General features: G+C 36.6%; 1 protein-coding gene across 1 annotated transcript in view; it reads right to left on the reverse strand.

Moving 5' to 3' along the window:
- MAP3K20 (mitogen-activated protein kinase kinase kinase 20) overlaps positions 1-27,128 on the reverse strand; it is a 224,823-nt gene that overhangs the window by 25,243 nt on the left and 172,452 nt on the right. The window contains exons 15-16 of the mRNA XM_043994177.1: positions 25,687-25,749; positions 24,164-24,256 (exon numbers count right to left, since the gene is read on the reverse strand). Of these exons, the coding sequence (XP_043850112.1) occupies positions 24,164-24,256; positions 25,687-25,749 (156 nt within the window). The remainder of the gene's footprint in view (positions 1-24,163; positions 24,257-25,686; positions 25,750-27,128) is intronic.

Consider the following 27,128-nt stretch of genomic DNA (forward strand, 5'->3'; position numbering starts at 1 on the left):
AATAGCTCTTTTGATTTTGCACAGCTCTGTGAGGGAGGTTCTTCTTATACCAAGTCTGAACCTTCTACCTATTGCTCCTAGTTCAGTCCATTGGGGTTCAAACTCCAGCTCCACCACTGAATAGTTATGCAGTCTTGGGTAAGTCACTTAACCTCTGTGGGCCTCAGATCCCTCATCTGTAAAATGGCCCTAGCTGATCTCTAAGGTATATCAGATATACTAGTTCTAGAATTCTAGGCATCAGCGACTTCATAATCTACCAAAACAGAACAAGGAAAATATTTTAGATGCAAACTCACTGGAAGTCTCCTCCCTACAAATGAAGTTTTTGCTTTCACTTTTAAAAAGATTTTCAACAAATTAAGGGTCCTCTTTGTATTTGGATGCATATTTACTACACAAATTGATTTCCATATGGAAACAAATTCCTGGGAGAAAGAGGCTCCTGTGAGAGCTGCTAATCAATAGGAAAGGACTTGGGAACATTACAATGAATAGAGTGGCTGGACTCAGGTAAGCAGCAGTTATTCATCTGAGTGACAAAAAGCTTGCCTTTTTTCAGTCTTCTCTGGATAATTTGCATCTGGATAAAAAACAACTTGGATTTTTTTTCACTTGATAACAGCTAAAAATTTATCTTTAAATTAAATTTCTAGTGAGTGTCAGGGATGAGAATAATTTATTGAAGGTAGTTATTAAAATAACTTGAATAATTTTAGGAGCATGAGCATGGATCTGAACTCAGCCAATCTGAACTGTTGCAATCCTTTCTGGTGATGTGAAGATTTTCCTGGCGTGAAATTTTTGGCCAAATGAAACATAAACTCATGCATTATGTTCAGACAGTATCTTAAACAACACTCGGTTAATATTAAAATAAATATCGCTTGGTGAGGAAACCATTGCTACACCCTTCACAGGCTGTTGGAAAACTCTTGGCATTCTATGCTCCTTCCAAGTAGTATCAGATACTTTTCTAAGCCCTGATTCCTTTCTTTTCTACTTTCCTCTCCCTGTTAAATCAAGACAGTCAAACTTTCTGAATAGAAAAGAACAGAGGAAGTATAACTAATAACTTGCAAGCTCTAACTATCCTTGTATTACCAAGGATTTAGACAAAATGAGCTGATGGTTTCCAACCTTCTCCCTTAAGGGAGAAGAGTTTTGGGGTTTGTGGATGTTTTTTTCTTTTGTTTGTTTTTGCAGTGCAGAAAAGTGAAAAAAAATATCAAGTACAGTTATCTAAGATATTCCAGAAGGGAACATTCCTTTAATTAAATTCAGCTTTCAGGTTACTATAGCGATTACCATCTATCTACCTGAATGAAATGAATAAGAACATCAACAATGCTGTTTTAAGTTGACCAAAAAAGTGCCCATAAAATAAATAACAAGACCCAAATGAAGCCAAACCTAGAGTTGGGGAAATGATAAGATAATTATATACCTTTCAGGACCCTAGCAGATCAAACCTATTTCTTAAGAGGCCCCTGAGTCTTGAAGGAAGCATATATTTAAGGCCCATTTTAGAACACAGAGGTTGCCATAAACTTTTTTTAAGATTCAAGAGGGGGAAAAACTGGAAATGGCATCTTAGCAGGAAATTGAATATTTCAAGATGTTCAAATGTAATGCAAGATGAAACAAAAATATGATACAAATGTTGGTCCTGCTGGTATTAAAAGTAGTAAGATGTTGTAGATTCCAGCCTCCAAAGGCTCCCTTCCCATTCTTAGCTATTATCTAGCTCAGCTGCTAAAACCTGCTGTTTTAAAGGCATAAGAGTTGAACCTCCAGCGACAGCACCTGGGTTATTTATCATTATGGATAACCCCGCTTACACTATATTTTATTATGCTGGCTTTAAAAGGAAGATAACACAAGTATGGTTAATTTGCTTCTCTTCTTTAGATATACAGTGTCATGACCCACGATGGCTTTGTCCCATGAGGTTTTTTTTTTTAAAACCAAAAAAGAAATCCACAAGAAACTCTCCCTAAAAATTCCATTAATAACCTCTTTTCGCGTGTATAGGTTGCAGGGTCTGGAACTAAGAATGTTTTAATCTCTTCAGCAAAACAATGTCTCATAATGATGTACAGGACTATTGCTGCACTGATGAAGAATCATACATAATTCAGCACCTTTCACTTGGCACCACTGCGATATCCTCATTAACAGTGGCTCACAGTGTCTGTCAGATGGTGTCCGTGCGAATGCAGGCATTATATTGTCTCTGAGATGTGCAGCTGCTTCTATGACACTGCCAGTATATAAAAACATGACGCCAGTTTGTTTTATTTAGTGCTAAACCTTCCAGTTTGTAAAAACAAGGCTGACACAGAGCCTGACATGAGGCAGTGAAAATAATTAGCTCTCATTTTCTCAGCCTCCTATTTCCTTCTCCCTGCTGTGTTCTCTTTCCACTAAACCACCACATGTCAGTCGAAATGGGAGGCAATTAGTGGGCTCATTTCAGTCCCCACAACTGTGCTGAAAAGAAAGTATTTATGATGGCACAATGAACAGCTGAAAGATTAAATAACATTTGCCTTTTGAAAAGAAAATGACTTCTAGCTAAATGGGCAATTTTTGATTATTCTCAAACAAGCTTAGAGTAGTTGGTTTTTAAAATACAAGAAAGGAAAATGAGTCATTTTTAGGTGAAAGAATCAAATAAAACTTGACACAGTAATGCAAATAACTGATGTTTTATTGCAAAATATGTAAATGCGTTATACCCTTAACAATAGCCTGTGTCTAAGGTCAGGGCAGATTGGTGCCAACGAGACACCAGTACAGATAAGGTTGCTATATTGCATTTTTTTTGTTTGAGTTGTGTATGAAAAGGGGACTTTAGAAATACTGTTAAAACAGAGTGAAACCAATCAAGTGAAATACACTTTCCTGGGATGCATTGCACACTTGACTACATTAAATGGTTCTGGATGTGGGCTGCCATGTTTGCTAAAGGGCCTTTGATTATATTTGAAATCGGAAGGCACCAGGCATTTATCTTGGAACAACTGGGTACTTTTTTAAAAAAAAATCTTAATTTCTGAGCCATTCAAAACTATCCAACTTTCCCCTTTTTTTGCCGAGATTGATATAGAAAGCTCCCCCTCCCCCCACTCTAGGAGTTTGCCAGTTGATGATGAGTTATCATTAAGAGGTTAGATTCAACCAAACTTGAGTCGTACTATCCGCTGGGAAGTCCTACCGGAGCAACATACTACATGCATCTTGACATCACATACAATGCAGTGATTCACAGAATCCCACTGACTCATAATGTCACATACTAACTTTCTAATAAAATAACAACGGTTCATTTGATCCCTACTAAGGTCTCCTCCAGCTCTATCATTGCAACGATTCCATTATGACAGACTATGCTAATCCCAATAGCACAGCTAAAAGGTACTTGTTTTTCTAGAGCCCAGAGTCTAATAATCTCTGGGTCCATACTAGAATATTTTAGGACATAAATGCTTCAGTATGGATATATCTATTAGAGTTATTTACTTTGGGGATAGACAGCATATGGTAGGATACCAGCCTGAAGTTTAGTAGATCTGAGTCATGACAACCAAGAACACTAGGATAAATTTGATGGAGTGTCATTTAATACAGATATATGGCTATCTTATATTAGAGTTAAAAACAATCAGATTCACTGGTATACAATGGAGGAAGGGATAGTTAAATAGCAGTTCATTTACAAAAGAACTTGGTGGCAGGGTTAGTGGATAATCTTGGCAAGCTCAATAACAAACAACATTATGACATAGCAATGAAGAATTCCAGTGTGACTTTAGACTACATTAAGAGAGACATAGTGTCCTGGAGTAGGGAAGTGATGATCTTTCTGTGTTCTGCTCTGGTCAGACCACAGCTGGGATATTATGATAGTTCTAGGTTTCAAACTTTAGGAAAGACATTGACACACTGGGTATTATCCAAAGGAGAATGACAAAGATGATGAAATCCTAAGACTTATGTGAATGATGGATTTGTTTAGCAAGGGAGGCAGCTTGGTGCAGTGGAGGTAAAATGAAGATAATGATATCGCCTACTCTATAGAGTTTTTGATGATCTTATAAGACATATATACATAGCTCTGCAGAACTTAATAAATGCTACACAAATGTTAGTGATTATTATTATTTTTTTAAGGAGAAGTAAAGACTTAGGATGGGCATGATGGTTGTCTTCAAATACAGGAAGAAAAATGGGATTAAATTTATTTTTCTTGGTACCATAGGGAAGAACTAGGTACTAAGAAAGGTGGAAATAGCAGTGAGGCAGATTTAAGTTTGATGTCCAAAAAAAAAAAAAAACCGAACAAAAGAAAATAAAAATTTTGAACAATTAGTTATACAAAAAAGAAAGGTCTGCCTTGGAACACAGTGATTTCTCTTTTATTAGGGGTCTTCAGGCAAATGCAGGATAGCCACTTAGAACTGTTGCAGAAGGGATTTTCTTTTTTTCACTCAATTAAGAGCTGGACTTTGCAGCCTCTGAAATAAGTTTTTCCCTATCTCTGAGCTCTCATGAATTATCTTGGGGATAAATATAATGCAAATATTATTTATATCTCAATACTTCAAAAGATCTGTAATTTCGACCTTGTGGGGACTGTCTTCCTCCACTGATGCAGGTGGCCATCCATCTTTCTGTAGACAGTTTCATGAGTTGCTGGTGACAACCTCCTGATGTTCTAACTTACTTAGATAGGTACTAGGATGATGGACACATCAGGGAGCCTGGCCTCAAAGTCTTTCTAGCTTGGTGGGACTTAATGGGTATGTGCATTGTCCTTATGTGAACTGTAAGAATCTAGGGTTACTTCCAAACCACAGTGAAGCCTAGGAGTGGGAATTTAGTGGAGGTCAAACCAGAACATAAACATCATAGCTGATAATGGGTAGAAATGCCCTTGTAATTGAGTTAAATCTTTTTTTTTTTTTTGCTCTGTATTTCTCAGTTATTTCAGACAGAATTAAATTTTTTGATAGAATTCAATTAGTGTTCAAAACTGGCTGCTTTTTGAGCTTGGTACTGTGTTTGGTATGAGATAACTATACAACTTTAACAAGCCACAATAAAAAAGAGGTATGAAGCCATATCTGCATACTTCCATTTTTTTAAAGTAAAGAGAATAAATTCTATAGGTCACAAAATCCTCTAAACTGTTTTTTTCTTTGTTGATCAATTAAAACATGTAATTGTCATGGAAGTCCCATCCTTGAAAGGTATGTATAATATTTCCAAAACAGAGAGTCCTTAACGTCAAGTAAGGGAAGCTAGGTGGCACAATGGAAAGATTGTTGGGCCTGAAGTCAGGCAGACCCAAACTCAACTAACTGAGCTTAACCTTGTTTGCCTCAGTTTCCTCAACTGTAAAACAAGTTAGAGAAGAAAATGGCAAACCAGTTTCTAATATCTTTTCCCAAAAATACTTCAAATGGGGTCACAAAGAATCGGACGTGACTGAAACAACATTCACCTGCAGCAGCAACAACAACAACAAAAACCAGTAAGCAAACTTCGTTATGCAAAATATTCAGGAGTAAAGGAGTTGCTTCATATGAAAAAAAATTAGCAGTTTTGAAATTTACAAATAGTGTCCAGTGGTTTTCCTTTCTTTTCTTTTTTAAAAAATTCTATACAAAGTCCTTTTCTTTTCTTCCTGTTATTTTATTCTGTGAACACTTATTCTGTGAATTATTTTATTCATGCGAATCTACCCTTTTATAAAAATTATGCTACAGAAAAAAGACCTACTTGAGATTCTGGAAAATTTATAGGTATTTTAATATTTTGAGAAAAGGGTAGATCTTCAATTAAATTGATTACGCTCAACATTTTGTAAGCAACATAATAGAGGGCCTAAAGAAGTACTCTATGAATAAGTAATACTTGAAAAAAAAAGAAGTATTTTTAACTCATAGGTTGAAAACATGATGAATGAGACTACTCAGTTACTTAAAATGCCCAGAGTTTAGCCATTGTGTTGAAGCATGTGGACAGTAGGTGGGGAAAGGAAAAAAGAGGGAGAAAGTTAATGGGGGCATTGACACTTCTCACTTCTTTGGGTTATAATTCTGCTTGTTTCTAAGTGGGAGCAGAACCCTTTCAGACCTAATCTATGATCCTATGGTCTTTCCAAGTATCTTCTCCCCTAAAGATTTGAAGTGTTGGTTAGTCTATGGGGAGGTCGATCAGACTTAGGGACCACTGTTGCCCATGGCTTAAGGAGATGTAGGAAGAATGGGGTGTTAACTTTTCTTTTTCCTCCACTTCATTCTTTAGCTTAATAAGTTGTTAGAACACTAGGATCAATTTAATTTCATAAGTGAGTAAAGTAGCTGATATCAGCTTTCTTTTACTCTAAATGGCTACAGGGAAAATTGGGTGGGGGGATAAAATGTGGGAGAAGGTATCTAACAGTTCCATACCATCTTAAAGAGAATAAATAACCTAAAAATGGCTCCTTCAGAAATTTCTTTTTGATTTTTTATGAGAGAAATGTCTTAGAAAGGTCTTGGTGAGAACTGGCTAGGTGATTTGACAGTTTATTCTTTGGCAATTTGAGGAGGAATATTCTTTACTGGTGAGATTTCAAGAGTGATAATGAACTCCATTCAGCTGAATATCTCAATAAGCACAGAGTGCCAGGGATGTAATCTCTTACTCTGAATGGAAAGATTTCTTTCCTCTGGCACCAAAGCAAAAAGTCCCAGATTACTGAATGCAGAGCATTCTTTGTATGAAGCCAAAGCAACAGATTTAGTGTTTGGACCAACAAAATGCATTATTTTTTGCAAAGAATGAGATGATGAATTTTTCTTTCCTGTTATATACTTGATCCTAGTTAATGAAATCAAACCTAACAAAAAATGTGCTTGCTATCCCAAGGTAGATAGAATACAAAAGAACATGTCAAGGATCTTTATGAAATACCTCAATTATCACCCTACTTTTAGAGAAGGATGCTTTGGCAAATAAACACATCATGAGACCTGACATATGAAAATTCTCATTGAGAAACAAATAAGGTATTCCAATTCTATTTTAGAGAATTTTCATGCCCTTAAAACTGTCATCACAAAACTATGGTGTATAAGATAGTAAATGTTCTCATTTTAATGACATTATAGCTTAAGTGAATAGGAAGAGCTCATTATTATTGATTTTCTATTTATTTCTCACCAGTATGAATGTTAGCTTATAAGTGAGTTCTCCCATGAAGCTGAAGTAGGACTAGAAACTGGGCACCTCTTGGTAGCACACTGCGGTGCAATAGTTCAAAGCCCTAGTATTTTTCCTCCTCATTTGCAAGCTGTCATAGTAATACTTCTTTACTCCTGCTCTGAGCACAAAACTTGGGAACTTAGGAGGTTTTAAAAATTCTGTGAGGATACCTTGCCAAAGTCATCTTGACTCTGTGCTGTCATCCATCCATTCATTCATTTCTAAAATGGAGCTAAGAATAAGAAGTTGAAATTCTTTGAGGGAAAGAGTCTCATTTTCTCACCATTTTTCTTCTCTCTCTCATCTTCCCATCACCTCAGTTTGTGATTTTTTTCTCTCAATTTATTTTCTCTTTTAAGAAAATGCTGCACCTGATTAGTTACTCTCAGAGGCACTTATCATGTTCTACTTTCTGTTATACTCATTTGTGTACCCTACTAGCTTGTAAACTCCACAAGGACAGGTATTGTTTTTCATACTTTGGTTTTCAGCTTTGTTGGTGGTGTTCAGTTATGCCTGACTCTTAGGGACCTCATTTGGGGTTTTCTTGGCAAAGATGCCGTAATGGTTTGTCATTTTCTTCTCCAGCTCATTTTACAGATGAGAAAACAGAGGCAAACAGAATTAAGCGACTTGCCCAGATAGCTAGTAAGTGTCCGAGGCTATATCTGAACTCAGGTCTTCTAGACTCTAGCCTTGATCTTGAGTTCTATTTCCTGTTATCTACAAATGTTTAACAATCATCTCTCCCTCAGAAAATCATTAATATACTCTTCAGAACTTTCCTAAGTCTAGTCAATCAACAAAATAACACATCACACCATGATTTATAATATATGCTGATTTCTTAGGTGTAGATTTAACCGAATCTTTAATTTAACTGAAAATTTAACAATTGGCTCTACTGAGCTGCCAAGAGCTGGTGCCAGCACAGCCTTGTGTACAAGACATCTATACCTGAATCAGAGAATCTCAGAGTCAGAAAGAAATTCAGAAATACTCTAGTTCAATCTTTACCTAACTAAAAATGTCTGTTATCTCACCTTGGACCAATGGTCTTTGGGCCTTTGCTTGAAGAAATCTAGTGGAGGGAAACCACCCCCTCTTGAAATAACCATTCTACTTGGGGATAGCTCTAATTATGAGGATTGGGTTTTGTTTATTTATTTTTTTTAGTTATACCAAGCCTAAATTTGTCTTTTTGAAACTTCTATTCTAATTCTACCTTCTGGAGTCAAGCAGAACAAATATAACCTTTCTTCCACGTGACAGCTCTTTTAATACTTGAAGACAGCTATCAATTCCCCAGTAAGCAGAATGCCATCTCCCTTGTACATGTTTAAAATTGAACTCACTCTTCTCTGTCTTCCCCCCGCTACCCTGCGCCCTTGCTAAAATCCTTTCCTTTTTCTAACTTTGCTATTTCTTTCAATGACACCACAATTCTTTTATCCATTTGTATTTGTAACCTGACACCTCTCTTTCATTCTTCCCTTCCAATTCAATCTCTAATAAATTTTTCAAATTTGTCCATTCCTACTGCTATCATGCTGATTCCTACCCCTCTAGAAACAATTGCAATAGCCTTCTAACAAGTCTCCCTTCCTCTGGTTTCTTCTCCTAATCCACTGCCAGACTGATCTTCCTGGTACACAGGTATGCATTCTACTGTTCTAAATCGTGTGGCAGCTTTCCACCACTCACCAAATAAATACCAAACTCCTTAGCCTGGCATTCAAGACCATCCCCTAGCTGACTCTTCTCATTATCACACTATTTCCCTTTATGTACTTGACACTGCGGCTAAACTGGATTACTGACATCCCATGCTTTTTTCCTGTTCTGGGAATGTATCCACACCCCATCTCCTCCATCTACTGACATCGTGCCTATTCTATAAAACCCAAGGCTGTTGTCACTTCCTCAATGAAGTCTTCCCTGATTCTGTCAAGATGAATTATTTCTTCCTTATCTGGACATCTGACTTCCTTTGCACTTGATATATCTATCATGTTCTAATTTGTACTACATTTTTCTGTATATTTCCTTCTCCTGGATTGTAAAGTTCCCTGAGGTCAGAGACTTGTCTTATTAACAATGCCAATGTATTGATTTGTTTTCTTTACCTATTATTTGTTGCAAAACGAAAAGTGCTATTCGGAACAAGGAAGTAATTAGGAAGTAACAGCAAAGTAGAAACAATAATAATTAAAAATATTTAACCCCACATATTATATGAGGCTTGTCTCTTTTGAACTTTAAAGCATTCTTTCCAAAATTTGAGGGTGAAGATAAACAGGATTTGGCAGGAAAAAAAAATAATCCAAATCAAATCACAGATATAGTACATCACATTGCATACCCTATGCATTAATAAATTTTTCAGAACCTAGCACAGGAATTGGTTCATAGTAGACACTCAGTAAGTATCTGTTAAATTCAATTAATTGAACACACATGGGGTCATACATTTATAATTAGAAGAAACCTTTGAGATCATCCAGTATAACTCCTTCATTTTAATAGATGAGGAAACTGATACCCAGAGAGGTCAGGTGTTGTTCCTATATACTGTCTTTACTTTAGGAAGGAAAAGGAGGCAATTTCCCCCAATTGTTGAAATGGTATACTTATGCTAGAGGAAAGTTGGTACCCATATTCACAGCTAAGAAAAAATATGGCATTAAAATATAATTAATGTGCTACATTTCCCCCAATAATCACTATTACTATACTATTTTTAATTTACTTACTACTATGCTACTGTAAGTACTACTGCTACTACTGCTGCTGCTGCTGCTGTTACTACTACTACTGCTACTACCACCACCACTATTACTACTATTACTACTAATTTAATCACTACTATTTTAATTTTACTGTTAATTTTTTTAAAGAAAAGTGAAACAACCAGGAAGATATCATTGAATCATATAATCTTGGGAAAGAACCTCTTCTTTTCCACTCCCTTGCTAACAGGAATTTTATGTCTATGTAGGATTTTGAGGAATCAAGATCATCATGACACTTGATGATTCCCTAGCAGGTAGTGTATAGAGTGCTGGACCTGGAGTCAGGAAGACTCATCTTCCTGAGTTCAAATCCTGCCTCAGATACTTATTACCTGTGTGACCCTGGGTATGCCCCTCAACAGTTTCCTCATCTATAAAAGAAGCTGGAGAAGGAAATGGCAAACCACTCCAGTATCTCTGCCAAGAAAACCCCAATGGGGTCATGAAGAATAAGGAGACATGACTGAGAGCAGAATCCAATCATTTGGGGGACTGGAATTTTTATTTTTTCCTTCCTTTCTCTGGCACCCAGTATAATGCTTTCACATACTAGATCTTTTTTTGTTTATTTTTTGTTTGGGCAATGAGGGTTAAGGGACTTGCCCAAGATCACATAGCTAGTGTCAAGTGTCTGAGGTTGGATTTGAACTCAGGTCCCCTTGACTCCAGGGCCAGTACTCTATCCACTGTGTCAACTAGCTGCCCCTCATGTACTAGATCTTTAATAACTGTTTGTTGAATTCCTTAAATATCAGTTTGTGAGGATTCAGGTAAGTGGTTGCCTATAGGTTTAGGGATGGCTGAACATGTAACAGATCATCTCTGTGACTTTAAGAACAATGAATATAAAGAGTTCAGAGAATTATGGGGAGAATTATACTAAAGGATGCATGTGAGATAAACAAAACCAGGAAAAAAACTTATATGATGACTACAATAATATAAAGAAAAACAATACTGGAATACTTCAGAATTCTGATTCATGCAGGGATGGATTGTAACTTTAGAAGATGGATGGTGAAGCATGCTTTCTGTTGTTTGATATAAAGCTACAGGTACAGAATGAGGCAAACTTTGTCAGACAAGGCCAATGTATTGATTTATTTTGCTTAACTATTTCTTTATTGCAATGAAAAGTGCTATTAGGAATAAGGAAGTAATTAGGAAGTGACAGCAAAGTAGAAACAATAATGGTTTAGAAAATATTTAACTTCATTGTATAAGAGTTGTTTCTTTTGAACTTCAGAACATTCTTTCCAAAATTCAAGGGCCAAGATAAACAGCATTTGGTAGGAAAAATTAAGCCAGATCAAAGCACATTTCCAAGATAACCATTTCATATAGTTAAACCTTAGGCCAAGTAGTTAAAACACAAGTAGTTTGTTTAGACAGCAGTTTACATGGTAGTTATCTTAGGAATAGCATTGAGTTGGCTAACCCAGCAGTTATCAAACTTTTTTGTCTCATGATCCATTCTTAAAAAATTACTGAAGGCCCCAAAGAGACAGCTAAGTGATACAGTGGATAGAATGTTAGGTTTGGAATAAGAAATACCTAAGTTCAAATCTGGCCTTAGACACTTAGTGGTTGTGGATATTGGGCATGTCAATTAGGAATAATAGCAGCATCTATTTCACAGGGTTGTTGTGAGGGTCAAATGAAATAATATTTGTAAAGCACTTAGCACAGTGCTTGGCACATGGTGGCACTTAATAAATGCTAGTTCCTTTTTCCCAAAGGGCTTTTATTTATGGGTTGATAGTTGCCATATTAGAAATGAAAACATTTTATTATTTTTATGAATTAATTTTGACCTTATAGACGCCCTGAAAGGATGCTGGAGAGCTCTAGGGGTGTGCAGACCACACTGAGAACTGATGGTCTAATTCTATCTTCTGTTAAAACATCCACTGAAAATATTCATTGATATGAGAGGAGACAAAAAGTCTGGAGGACAATGTACTTCATTAAAAATCACTAGACAAAATACATGTTATTATTTCAATAGATTCAGAAAAAGCCTCTGATAAAAACAGTGATTTTTGCTAAAAACAGCAAAATATTGGCAAAGAAGGAACTTTTAAAAATATAAAATATATATACATATATCTAAAACCAAAGCAAGCATCCTATGCAATGGGGAAACACTAGAGTCTTTTCCAATAAATATGAGAGTAAAGCAAGGATGCTGGCTCTCTCCATTATTATTTGATTAAGTTATAGAAATGCTAACCATGCCAATAAGAGAAGAGAAAGAAATGAAAGGCATATGCATCGGTATCTAGGAGATAAGACTATATTTACTGATGGTATAAAAATTAGCTAGAAAATCCTGGGAATCAGCAAAGATACTAATCAAGATAATTAATAGTTTCATTAAAATTTCAGGCTACAAAACAAATCCTCAAAAATCAACCGCATTTTGATATAAGAACAAAATTGAAGATGTAATAGTAGAAAGGAGAATCATTCCAAATAACAAAAAAATTCATAAAGTATCTGGGATTCAGTCTATGAAGGTACACAAAAGTTTTTTATGTATTTTATGTATTCAATAATAAAGAAATGAATAATAATTTAAATAACTGGAGGAATAGTAAGGGTTCATGGCTGGTCTATACTAATATAATAAGAACGACAATATCACTAGAGTTAATTTATACTTTTAATACTATGCAATTAAATTTTCAAAAGAATATCTTGTATAACTTGATAAAATAATAATAAATTTCATTTGGAAAAATAAAAAAAATCCAGAATGTCGTGGGAAATTATGAAAATAAATATGGAAAAAGGGAGAATAGTATTTCCAGATGACAAGCTGTATCATAAAGCAGCAGTCATCAAGACCATGGCGTATTGGTTAAAAAATAGAGATATATATCGACCAGAAACAACTTAATGCAATAACCCAGTGTTCAATAAAACAGAAAATAAATTATTTAAGAAAGAACTCCTAACATGGTAATCCACTGTTAGTGGAGTTGTGAACCAATCCAACCATTCTGGAAGGCAATTTGGTACTATGTTTAAAGAGTTATAGAACTGTGCATACCCTTTGATCCAGCAATACCACTGCTAGTTGTATATCCTAAAGACATCCCACAAAAGAGAAAGGGATCTATTTGTACAAAAATAGCTATAGCAGCTCATTCTGTGGTGGCTAAGAATTAGAAATCAAAGGAATGCCCATCAATTGGGGAATGGCTTGTGGTAATATTATTGTGATGGAATATTATTATGCTATAAGAAATGACAAGCAGAATGATTTCAGAAAGGCCTGGAAAGATTTGTATGAACTGAAATATAGTGAAGTGAGCAGAACCAAGAGAACATTGTACACAGCGACAGCAATATTGTTAGATGAAGAACTATTCTCAGCAATACAATAATCCAAAACAATCCAAAGAACTAATGATGAAACATACTGTCTTCCTCTAAAGAAAGAACTGATATTGATTGAACAGACTGAAGCAGGCTATTTTTCACTTTTTCTTTCCTTTTTTTCTTTTATGCAAGTTTTCTTATACAAAATGACTAATATGGTGATGTTTGACATAATTGCACATGTATAATCTATATCTGATTGCTTACCACCTCCGGGAGTGAGGAGGGGAGGAAAGGATAGAATTTGGAACTCTAAATAAAAATGTTTATTTAAAAAAAGGAAGAACTCCTAATTTGATAAAACATGCTGAGAAAACTGGAAAACAGTCAGGAAGTAATTGGGTTTGGACCTCACACACAATAAATTCTAAATAGATACATGCATGATATTAATATTAAAGATCATCCTTTAAAAAAATTAGAAGAAAGCAGATCATCTACCTCTTATATCTATGGGTAGGAGATGTTTTTTCAACCAAAGAATGGATAGAAGCAATTACAAAATATAAAATAGGTAACTTTGCATAAAACTGAAAAGCTTCTGCATAGAAAAATTGAATGTAGGATAAGAGGAGAAATAGTCAAATGGGAAAAGATCTTTATGTCAAATTTCTAAGAGTTTGGCATATAAGACATATAAACAATTAACACATTTATTATGCATCAACATACCCACTTGTATATGTATATATGCATATATTTATATAACCATTAGTCATTCCCTAATAGATAAGTAGGTATAAACAAAAGGTTCTCAGAAGAAGAATTTCTAAGTATTAACAACCACATAAAAGAATGCGCCAAATCACTAATAATGAGAAATTCAAATAAAAATAACCTTGAAGTTTCACCTCCCACCCTGCATATTGGCATGATGACAAAAATTGTAGTAGTCAGTATTGAAAGATAGGTATGCTGATGCTTTACTGGTGGAGCTATGAATTGGTATTACCATTTTGGAAAGCAATCTGGAATTATTCAAATGAAATGACTAAAATATCCATTACTCTTTGACTGAGAAATTCTGTTACTAAATTTATATACCAAGGAAGCCATTGATTAGAGGACAATCCCCATATATGCCAAAATATTTATAGAAGTACTCTGAAATAATGAAAAATTAGAAGCAAAGTAGATGTCCATAATTAGGGAATGACTAAACAAATTGTGATCCATGATATAAAGGAATATTACTGTGCTCTCAGGAAGGATGTATATGATGATTTAGAGAGGCATGGCCATATCCACATGAACTCATGTGGAGTAAAGTAAGCAGAACCCATATGCTATTTATACAATAATTACAACAATGGAAGTGAGAAGAATGTCCGCACACAAAGAAATCAAAAGTGAATGTTGCAAAATTATAAAGAGCAAACATAGCTGGAAAGAAGAGATATGAGAAAATATCTATAATCCAATCCTTTGTGGAGGTAGGAGATCCACAGGTCTATTCAACATGTTTTCAGACAGTTTTTCTGATTTTTCTCCTCTTCTTTTCAATTTTCTTTGTCTTAAAATACTATTTGTTATTTGGGATGGCTCTCTGGGAAAGGGAGAGGGAAAGATACTGAGGAAGGCCATGATGTTGCAAAAACCAGAAGATATATATATATTTTGATGAGGCAATTGGGGTTACGTGACTTGCCCAGGGTCACACAGCTAGTAAGTGTCAAGGGTCTGAGGTCAGATTTGAACTCAGGTCCTCCTGAATCCAGGGCTAGTGCTCTATCCACAGCGCCACCTAGCTGCCCCAGAAGATATTTTTTAAAAGTCTTTAAAAAAGAGAAAGTAGACCCAATATTTAGTCTTATCCAACTGTTCCCTTCACTCACTTTAAGTAAGTCATTCAGATTGTCTTGGTATGAAGACCCTTATCAAGGATGACCATACCTATCCTTATACAGGGTATCCCCAAAACATTGATACAGTTTTAATCTTTAAAGTTTAAACCTATGTGCCATGGGGATTAAATGAGGCTAAATTTATGAGGACCTTGGATCTGATGGAAAAAATGCCTTAGAACCTAAGTTATTTTTACTACAATCTATTCATTATATGCTGTCATAGAATTCCAGAACTATGAGGTGATGTCGGCCAATATATACCTGAAGCAGGAATCCCTTCTTTACCATCCCTGACAAGTGATCATAAAGCATCCACCTCTGATGACAGAGAATTGACTATGTCCTACCCATTACTCCCTTTCCTCTGAAGTATGTCTACAGTATACCACCTCCTCTGCATTCCTTTTACTAAACCTTAGTTTGGATTAGACACATTTTGGAAGGTGCAGAATAGACTGGAGTGGGGAAGGACTTGAGGAGGGAGACACATTGGAAAATTATAACAATAATAGGGGCGAGAGTTGATATGGGCCTTAACAAAGGCATTGTCTTTGTCAGTAGTACAAAGGGAGGTCTAAGAAAGATATAAAGGCAGAAATGCTAAGATTTTGGTGATGTGAGAGTGGAAAGGAGTCAAAGTATGCTGTGTTCCCCAACTATATTTTAAGTTCCTCAAGGGAGAGGGACTTTATCTTTTATTTCTAACTATTCCTTCCTCACTGACTTTCTCACAGGGCATAGTAAAATTTTCAACACAAACCAAGTCTCAACAAAAGCTTGTTAGTTTATTAATGGAGTTAGTTAATTAATGGAAAGGAACATCCCCAGGGACAATATTAGGATAGCAGAAAGTTTTTCTCATGAACATAACATCTGAGTCTCAGAGTAAAAGATTGAATAGGAAAGGTAATGATCACGGAAATGACCTTTAGGAGTAAGACAGCTTGATCAATTCAGATTCATTTTTTCACTCACACCGATATTTTGTGTCTAAGACTTCCCAGTCACATGAGCAACAAGATGGAGGACTAGACATTTTGTCTGACAACTATGGTCTCTTGAACTTCTCTGAAACAAATTAGGCACCAAAGATAAAACAATTTCAGCTGTCTCTATGGTTTAGGATGCCTCAAATCCATAAGGAAACAAAAGAAAAAAAACTAATGTTGAAGTTCCTTAAGCTCACTCAATATTCCTCCCCTGCCTCCCACTCACTCAGTAGCAAGACCCAGGGACTTGACACAGACTTACAACAAGATCTAATTCTACACCCCAGTATACCTTCTGTCTTTCCAGTGCCATAGATATCCTAGCTCTCACCTGCAGAAGTTTGCTTCACTGTGATAGCATCAACGCAGCCCTTCAGTAGCAAAAGCCTGCAGGGGTTGCAACCCCATAGCATTAATGCTGCAAATCTTTAAGATGCCATTGACAGAGAGAATAGTGCTGCAAAGCTCTGAATCGCTGGTGCTGGGCCAGAGAACTGAAGAACAGAGGAAGTGGGAGGACAGGCCATTAGGACAGGATACCCTATGTGTCTCTATATGTGGGGGTTGCACAACACTTTTCTAAGCCTGAGGGAAGGAACACAGAATTCAGCTAGAGCTAGTTCTGACAAACAAAAAAGTCACTTGGGGCAGAGACCGAGGCTGGCAAATCATGAATTTCCCAGCACAGGAGGATGCTGAGATGCTTTGAGATCCAGTCCCCAAGGAAAGTGCTTTCAGAGGGGACAGTAAGAAAGTAAATAGGAGAAAACTGGGTGGGGGGGAGAGGGAAGGCTGGAATTACCAAAGCTCTCAGGAAGAAGAAACCTCAGAGACCTAATCAATAGGGAATATATGAACAACAGAAGGAAATACGGCCTCCAGATTTAGTAAATTAATTCAGGCATCTATAAATAAATATTGTAAAACAAAGGAAAATAATCCAGCAATTGAGACATAGGACCCTGTGGAATGTGCAGAGAACATGGAACCATAATACACTATTCCTGAGTGATTCAAAAGAGAAATAAGAATCATAAGAGAATGAATTATGGCCTGACAGCAAAAATAATGCGTAGAATAGAAAAACTGGAATCTATGGTGGCAAATCTCACAAAAGAAACAAAAGAGAGAGAACAATAGATAGAAAATATAAATATATTTAAGTCTAAAATTTCCCTCTTTTAAAATACTTTTCTTATACTACCATTAGTAACCAGAAGACCTAAATCAATTTAATTGGTTGATAAATCACATACCTTTTGTTTTCTTCCTGAGGTTCCTTCCCTTTCTATCAATGATCAATACTGTTCTTAGCTATGAGAGAATGAGGGAACCCCAAGGAAGTAATTTTGCCTTCCTTTTTCAACTTCACTTTCGTAGCTGTCTGAGATATTAGGCTAGAGTATTGGTTCTCAAAGTTTTTGGTCTCAGAATTTCTTTACATTCCTAAAAAATATTGAGGACACTCCTCCACGGGCTTTTTTATGTGGGTTATATGTATTGATATTTACCATATTAAAACCTAAAATGTCTTAGTATTATTATAGAAATTGTTTCCACTTTGTGGACCCTCTGAAAGTGTCTTAATAACCCCCAGCAAGGAAGGAAATAAGCACTGATTCAGCACCTACTATGTGTCAGACACTGAGCTAAGCACTTTATAAATAGTACCTCACTTATCCTCCTAACAACTTTGCTATTATTAATCCCATTTTATAGTTGAAGGAACTGAGGCATATAGAGGTTAACTTGGCTAGAGTCATATAGCTAGAGTTTAAGGCTGGATTTCTTGACTCCAGGCCCAGCACTCTATCTACTGTGCCACATAGACCACATTTTGAGAACCTGTTGGGCTAGGACAATGGAAATAGAAGAGTTTTTGGAGCTCTGGAAGTTCTGAATTCCAGGTAGCAAAGAGAGCCTGGAGGGGAAACAAATCAACCACTCAATGAGGAGACCAAAACATACCTGACAGATGAGGGGTTAGGAAGAAAGAAGTGGCAAAAGTGGCAGTAGAGTTCAAGAATTCAGGCATAACTAATGATATAGAAAATACATATGTGGATAATCAAGAATAGACACTGGAATCAGTCATGACCTCCTAGTGTCACTGAAAATAAACTTTTATCCTTAATTTTTGCCATATCAAAACTGGCTAATCCATTGCTTTCCTCATAGAAAATTCATTTATGGGTTAAAGTTTTAAAATTTTGTTCTGACAAGATTCATATGAGGAAAGTTTTTTTTCCCTTTCTTTCTTTCTTTTTCTTTCTTTGTTTCTTTGTTTCCTTCCTTCCTTCCCTCCCTCCCTGCTTCCCTCCTTCGTTCCTTCTTTTTCAATATAAACTGTAAAGAGACTAGTACAAAAGGCTTAAAAAAAGAAGCGGGGCCTTGCCCAAAACATACAAATATGGCAGTAAAGTGTGGTGGTATTAATCTTTAGAGCAAGGGCTCAACCTTTTTTGTGTCATGGAAACTGTACTATCTGGTGAAACCTATGGACCTCTTCTCAGGAAAAGAATTTTTTAAAAATTCATAACTGAAGGAAACACTAAATCTTGGTTACAACCTGGTAAAAATAAAAATATATTTTTCCTAATCAAGTTCATGAACCCCATAAAATCTATCACCCTTATATCATGGTCCACCCTTCCTCTTTCTAGTGCCATGGAGATCCCACCTCCAGGCTAATATAGGGTCCCTAGACCCCAGGTTAAGAACTCTATGTGGACTTTCCTGGTAATCATTCCTGTTGTCTTCAAATGAGAGAAGAGTGGGGAAATCTTATATATCTGGATTTCTTTTGGGGCAGATTTTGCTAATAAAAGATATTTTTTAAAAAATTAATTGAAAACACACCCTCACTTAGAAATATATATATATATACACACACACATACATACATATACATATATACATATATATATATATATGTATTCCATAAACATATATATGGAATCTTACTTGTGGGCCAAGTTTTGCTCAACCAAAATCATGGGAAGAGAACTGATAATTCCTGTTGGTAGGACAGTCAACATCCTTTCAAGGAAAAGTTGGCACTAACAACACTAATTCTGAAAGTGATATGGAACAAATATCTTACAAATTTCAAGTCATGATCCAGTCACAACAATTTTTGATTAATCACACTAGTCATTCATTACAAGGAGTATCCTGAATGTAAAAGATAGGCCACACACCTGAGTTTTCATCCTATCCCTGTGGAACTGATATTCCTAAAACATAGATTGGACAGTATCATTCCTCCCATAGTAGGCTTCCGCTAGTCGCGGACGACCATGGATCAGCACTTTGAAGAGCCACAGGCCACAGTGTGGCTGTGCAGTCCTATATGGGAGCCTCAGCTCCTGCCGCAATGAGGACATTGGAAAACTGCACTCTCTGTTGCCCATCGGTTCCTGCGTCTCATTTGTTTTTCTTCCTCCAGAGCTTGGAGGCCCATCTCAGCTGCATACAAGCTGCTCCTGAGTACTGAACTCCATCGGGCCCGGTCCTTGGCCATCTCCTCCCAGCTGCCGCTGTTTATTCCCAGAGCCCTCAAGTCTCACTTGCATACATCTCTGTAGCGAAGCTGGGGGCATCCAGCAGGTTTTTGGCCTGGGGCTAACTCACCATAGAGTAGGTCTTTAGGAATGTGCCTGTCTTGCATGCAATGCACATGACTGGGCCAGCGCAGCCATCTTTGTTTTAGTAGCGTGTAGATGCTCAGAAGTTGCACGCATGCGCATTGGAGCACTTCTGTGTTGGTGATCCTATCTGACCAAGATATGCCAAGGATGCGCCAAAGGCAGTGCATGTGGAAGCTGTTAAGCTTCTTCTCTTGTCTAGTGTATGTAGTCCATGTTTCAGTGCCATACAGTAAGGTACTCAGGATGCATTCCTCCCATACCCTTCATGTAAAAAAAAAAACAAAAAACTGCTGTTTCCCTATTGCCCTGAAGATAAAATATAAAATCCTAATCTTGACACTTAAACCCCTCTATAATCTAACTCACATTTAATTTTTCAATTTTATTTTGTATAATTCCCCTTTATATGCTAGATTATTTGCTGTTCCCTGTAGATGACAATTTTGTTGTTTCTGTTTAGTCATTCAGTTGTGTCTGACTCTATGTGACCTCATTTGGGATATTCTTGGCAGAGATACTGGAGTGCTTTTCCATTTCCTTCTCCAGTTCATTTTACAAATGAGGAAACTGAAGCAAGCAGGGTAAAGTGACTTGTCCAGGGTCACACAGCTAGTAAGTGTCTGAGGCCAGATTTGAACTAAGGAAGATGAGTCTTCCTGACTCCAGGCCCAGAATTCTATTCACTGTACTACCTACTAGGTACTTAACATTTGCTGTACTGATTTGAATCCTAGGAATTCATTGGGTTTTGAACTGGAAGTATCTCAAAGGTCATTGAGTTCAGAATACACCCCCCAATTTTTTTTCTTTTTACAAATGAGGAGACTGAGTCCCAGAGAGTTGAACTGATTTGCTAATAAGTAATAAGGACAACTTCCAGGTTCTGAATCCAGCACCTCTGTCTCCAAATCCAGCATACTTTCCTCTCTAACTCATGATTTTGTCTCTTTCATTGTCAAATTGATTTCCCTTATCTTAAAAACAAACAAATAAAAGGTAAAACAACAACAACAAAAACTTCTCAGTCCTACTACTTCTCAAGCTATTGTCTATATCCTCCCAGCTTCACTTGGGAATTTCTAGAAAAATTAGTTTCTGCTAGATGGCTCCACTAACAAATTCCTCAACCCTTTCCAATCCTGTCTTCAGCATTCACCTAAAACTTACCTCATAGTCCTAATGGCCTCTTCTTGGATCTCAAACTCTGATTTTTCTGTTCCACTTACTGGCCTTTTCCCAGTTTATGGATGATAATCTCTCCTTTCTTACCTTTTGTGAAATTGCTCCCTATCCTGGGGTTCCTGTTATCTTTTAGATGGCTCCTTCTCAGCCTTCTTCATTGGTTTATCTTTTAGACTCATTGCTGTGGTTTCAATGCTCTTTTCTATATTGATGACTCTTCAAACTATAACTCTATAACTGACCTCTCCCTGTCTCAGTTCTATATCTCCAACTGCTCATTGGACATTTGCCCTTGGATGTTTCAACCACATTTCCAACTTTCTGTGGCCAAACCTGCCCTTCCTTCTAACTTTCCTATTTCTCTTGATGGTACTGACATTTTCCTAATTACCTAAGTCTTAAAACTTCAGAGTCATGGTAGAGAAGAGAATTCTGGACTAGGGAGTCAGGAAGACTTGGTTTTGAATCCTGTCTCTCATACTTATATGTGGCTTTGGGCAAGGCACTTAAGACTCTTTGAGTCTCCTTTTTTCATCTATAAAATGGAGATAATTATACATGTAGTACCTATCTCATAAAGATATTACATATATGATTATCATATATATGTATGTATATATACACATAATATATCATTGTGAGGCTTAAATGAGATAACATGTTAACCAAAAACCAACACATATATAAAGTGCTTTGGAAACTTTAAAGCATTATGTAAATATAAGCTATCATTATTATTTTTGTTATCTTTGACTTTTTTGCACCTAAGGATTTGCCCAGTTCTACCAATTCTACTTTCTTTTTCTTTTTTTTTTTTTTTTTAGGTAATTGGGGTTAAGTAACTTGCCCAGGGTCACACAGTTAGTAAGTGTCAAGTGCCTGAGGTCATATTTGAACTCCTGAATCCAGGACCAGTGTTTTATCCACTGAGCCACCTAGTTGCCCCCAATTCTACTTTCACAATATCTCTCATACCCATCTTCTCCTCTAACACTAGTTCAGGACTTTTTTTTTTTTAGATTATTGCAACAGCTTCCTAACTTGCACACATATCCTCCAGCACAGTGCCTGGCATGCAGTAGCACCTTAAGAAATACATGTCAATTGACTGATTGATCTCATTCCCTCTCATCTGGACTACTGGAACTACTTCCAGCTTTTCTCTTCTCTAATTCATCATTCATATAATTGCCAAAGAAATCTTTCAATACACTTAGCAGTAAAATGCTCAGATTCTCTTAAAACATAGTTCATGATACTCATTCACCTATAAAAGGATTGATTAATTTCTCCCAGAATACAACTACATAGCAGATTGCAGACTCTGGTTGATTGTAAAGTCTTTGAGGGCAAATACCGAGTCATTTTTCATTCGTGTCAGTCAATAAGCATTCATTAAGCACTTGCTCAGTGCCAGGGACTACTCTAAGAGCCGGGGATACAAAACAAAAGTTAAAACAATCTCTGCTTTCAAGTAACTAACATTTAATTTAACACAAACAACTGCATACATACATACATATGTGCATACATACACAGTACATAGAGGCTGACCAGAAGGAAACCTTAGAGGGAAGGTACTAGTGTTTAGGGAGACTAGAAAAGCTTTCTTGTAAAAATTGCCTCACACTGAAAATTGCACACAATGGGCTATTAAAAAAATGTGTGTTAAATAAATGAATGATGACACAGGGGAAAGCCAGATTTAAAATGGCTAGCTATAATGTGGGGCTTAGTTCTGTTCTGCCCCCATCCCCCGCAACTAGCAGTATAAAGAGGTCCTGAATTTGGGATGTTAACATTTACATAAGTTCCTTCACAATTTAGCTCTATTTTGTTTAACTTTCTTTATCACAAAATCTTCTAATAAAAATGTGGAATCAGGAAGCTATGCTATAAAAGTACCCTATACTAAAGATTAGCTTGTGTTCTCTACTATAAGCATTAGGCAACACCTTACGATTTGACCCCAGAGGCAGTTTATGACGTCAGGAAGCCTTCAGCTCGGAACTTATTTTTTTTTGTTTCATATTAATTTATCAATTATATATTTATGTATAATAAATTAATATAAACCCATCTAAAATTAATACAAAATAATATATCAGTATAAGCTAATAATATGAATAAACAAGCTAAATAATAAAAGCTAATACATTAATATAATTTACTAATAAATTAATGTAAACGCAGCTAATATATTAATACAAAAGAATTAATATAAGCTAATAATATGTATAAACAAACTAAATAATATAAGCTAATAGATTAATGTAATATAATTTACTAATAAATTAATATAAACACAGCTAATATCCCTTATCAGAGGGCAGGAAACTGTATAGATTAGGGAGCTATCATAGGATAAAGGAAATTTCAACTAAGAATACAAACGGAATAAAGTAAATTTAGGGAGGGGAGGAGGGATAAAAATTGGAACTCAAAACTATGAATAAAATGTTTATTAATTTTTTAAAAAGTATCGATGTGATAAAATATATTTGAGCCCCAAGGAGGTCAAAGACATAGAAAATCCAAAATATCCCTATCAGCATATATTGTCATATAGCAAAAACACCCACCAGAATTGGAAAGAGGAGGGGCCTATCATTTGGAGAATGGCTTGAACAAATTGGAATTCTGTAATGAAATATTATTTTGCCCAAGAAAAAGAAATGAATGTGAGGAATTCAGAGAAACAAGGGAAGACTAGTCTGAGGCTGACAGAAATAAGCCGAACAAGAACAATACACACACTGAGTACAATAACATAGACCAAAATAACACCAAAAGGCAGTTGAACTCTGATTAATTAAAATGATCAATCCTGTCTCTGAGAAGAGAGGATAAAACATTTGCCCCCTTTCAGTAACAAAGTGGGAGGTGCAGGCTGTGGAATGCTTGTATGGACCATCTAGGTTTTGCTTAACTGCTTTTCTTTGTTACAAGGAATAACTTATTGGAGACTGGGGGAGGAGTAAGTATGGAAGGAAATTCCAGAGATGTAAAATACAAAGGTGTCAAAAAAAATTAAAAACAAGAAAAGAAATTTCATTTACCTGTGGGCCAGTCCCTGGCTTCAAGTGAAAACCAAAAACAAGTTCAAGGTTGACAACTTTTTCTTCATTTTCTTCTAGTTCACCTGCTGAATCCTAAAATAAAGGAACAGAGGACCACATAATCTGGGGTTATTGCTTTATGCTTTTATACCTCAACAGAAAGGAATGTCTCACTAATTTAGCGAAGGTTTCCTTTCCTGTCTTCTATCTGGCTTCTAATATTATTAGAATCCCCTAGGAATTTGGTTATACAATGCAAAGGGAAGTGACATATTCTAAGTTTTTGAGAATCTGACAAAATACATGCTCTTTTGCACTCGAAGGTGAATGTCACTGTCTTATTTTTCAGAGAAAAATTTAAGAACTTCACCTGCCACCAGGGATGCAGTTAGCACATTGAGATGCATTGTGGGACTTCACCTTGAGAGCTTTCCCATGTTCAATGTGTTTATGAGCTATTTCCACTTACCTGTTATGTAGCAGCCAGAGAGAACATGGAGGGACTGCAAAACAGCCTGAACTTAGTGAGGGCTTCCCATGTGAGATTACCAGAATGTTAGCAAAGGAAAACAGAGAACCTTTAGGGAATCAGAGTAAAGGGCTCCCATCACACCTCTCTCTGGACAAGATTTTTCAGCAAAGTATGTGAATTTACTTTTGGCATATTCAAGAGGGCAGGTTTTAATTATGCCCACCAAACAACAATACATCCAGCTAATGGCATTCAGAACGACAAGAATGAGATACACCACAGGTTCTGAGCAAGTGATGCTGCAGGACCTTCTGTGAGATTTCTTTCAGGAACTTAGATATTGGGCAAAGGCCTACTGGAGGCCAAGGTCCTTAACTACAAGTGTTAAATACTTAGATTTCATAAGGTGAGATGCGTTTTCCTTATCATGAATATCGTGTTAATCTTTCAACCTGCAGGTGTCAAGGGTGTTTTAATGACAAACTATTAAAACTTCACTCAAAGAGCCTTTTGTTTAGTGGAGATAACTTTTTTCTCCCACAGCCGGTCAATCTAATAAGACTTCAAATAAACTTTTACCGACATGGGCAGACTGAGGAGTGCATGTGACAGGTGCATGGGTTCCTGGGTCAGTAACTGTTGGTACACCTTCAGGCCTCTTTGCTGTTCTTCTGACAAGACACCCCATGTTCTGACTTGAGGCATTTTCCTCCATGCCTGGATTTCTCTCACTCATCATCTCTGTCTCCTGGCTTTCTTCAAGTTCCTGCTAAAATCCCAGCTTTTACACATGCCTTTCCCAAACCCACTTAATGCTAGTGCCTTCCCTCTGTTGAGTATCTCCAGGTTCTGCAGCATCTAGCTTGTTTGTACCTAGTTATTTTCAGGTTGTCTCCTCCATTAGGCTGCCAGTACTGTGAGAGCAGGGACTGCTTTTGCCTTTCTTTGTATCCTCAGAGCTTAGAACAGAGCCTGGCTTAAGCACATAATAGGTGCCTAATAAATGCTTGCCAACTTAACATGATCTTTAACAAGAAAAGACTTCACTCACCTTCATTAATGGCGGAAAGTGAAATAAATTGAGGTAATCATTTGTTAATTTCTCAATGGCTGACTGTAAAAAAAATGAAAATTAATCAAATTAATCATGTGCCTGTTACTCAGGATTCCTCAGTAATAAGATCATGATTAAAACCAATAGTGCATATAAAGACTGAAGGCTTTCATACAAACCCTAATCCTGTAGGGAATCTCACATTCAACAATATATCCAACATTCGAGAGACATTCAACATAATGTATCTTATTATCCAAAGTGGTATTCAAAGAGACAGACAATGTGACAGAGTAGAGAAAAAGCTGACTTCAGGACCATTAGGAATAGGGTTCATTCAAGTCCCACCTACTGGCTATGTGACCCAGGGCTAGTGACTTAACCTCCCAATGCAAAGGCCATTGTCTAAGTTTATAAGTCACAAAGATAGATATTTCCCAATCGTGAGTTCCCAGTATCCCCTTATTCCAATCCAGAAGTATGGTTGCTTTTCACTTATTTAATAAAACATGAAGATGTATGAAGGATGGGCAATAACAAGCTAAAAAATAAATAAAATATTTTTGCAGGTATTGTCAGCGTATTTGTGTCCAGCCAGGTCCCTGCCTGGTGAATGCAGGCTGCAACACAGCGAGAAAAACAACAATGTGCAAGAACATCGCATCAGTGACTATTTACTAAGGCTCAAATTCCATTAAATAGCTTATTGTATTTTAAGGACTTTCATGTGGATATGTCCAAAGCTCCCTCCCCTGAAGAAACACAAAGGATTGCTAAAGAATTTTTTATACTCATCAGGTGTAATTCAGTTTTTCTGTGAACAGCACATATTGTTATTCATGTAGGGAGGAAAACGTACCAAATGTGGGGGGAAAAATTAGATGCCTTTTAAAAAAAAAAAAAGAAAAATGAAAGCTGTTGACACTTGACAATGTAATGAATACTTATTGGGTGTTCAATTCCTATTCCACAGACCTTGTTCCTCTACATGGGAGCTTCAAGTGTACAGAGAAAGAAGGGAGCTGTGGGTAAGCTGAGAAGAAAAGCCCTCAAGGAAAAGAAACAGCAAACGCTTTTGGCTTTCCTACTTCATTCGAGGAGATTCATCTATATCTCAGCTATGTAGCCTTTCTGACCCTCTGGCCAACTCTTAGACTGAGATGGGCTAAGACAGAGGGACTCAAACTCAGTTTCCTCAAATGTAAAGTAAGGGTCATGATTCATAGATTTAGAGCTGTGGAGGGCCTTAGAAATCAACAAATCCAATCCCCCTATTTTCCACATGAAGAAACTTACCCAGAGAGAGGTTAAGTGGATTGTCCAAGCTCACACAACCAGAAGGTAATAATAGTTAACCTTTACTTAGCAGCTTAAATTTTTCATAGTACATTACAAATGTGATGGGGGGGGGGCGGCAATGAGGGTTAAGTGACTTGCCC

This window comes from Dromiciops gliroides, chromosome 3 (assembly GCF_019393635.1).
Source record: "Dromiciops gliroides isolate mDroGli1 chromosome 3, mDroGli1.pri, whole genome shotgun sequence".
Lineage (NCBI taxonomy): Eukaryota > Metazoa > Chordata > Mammalia > Microbiotheria > Microbiotheriidae > Dromiciops > Dromiciops gliroides.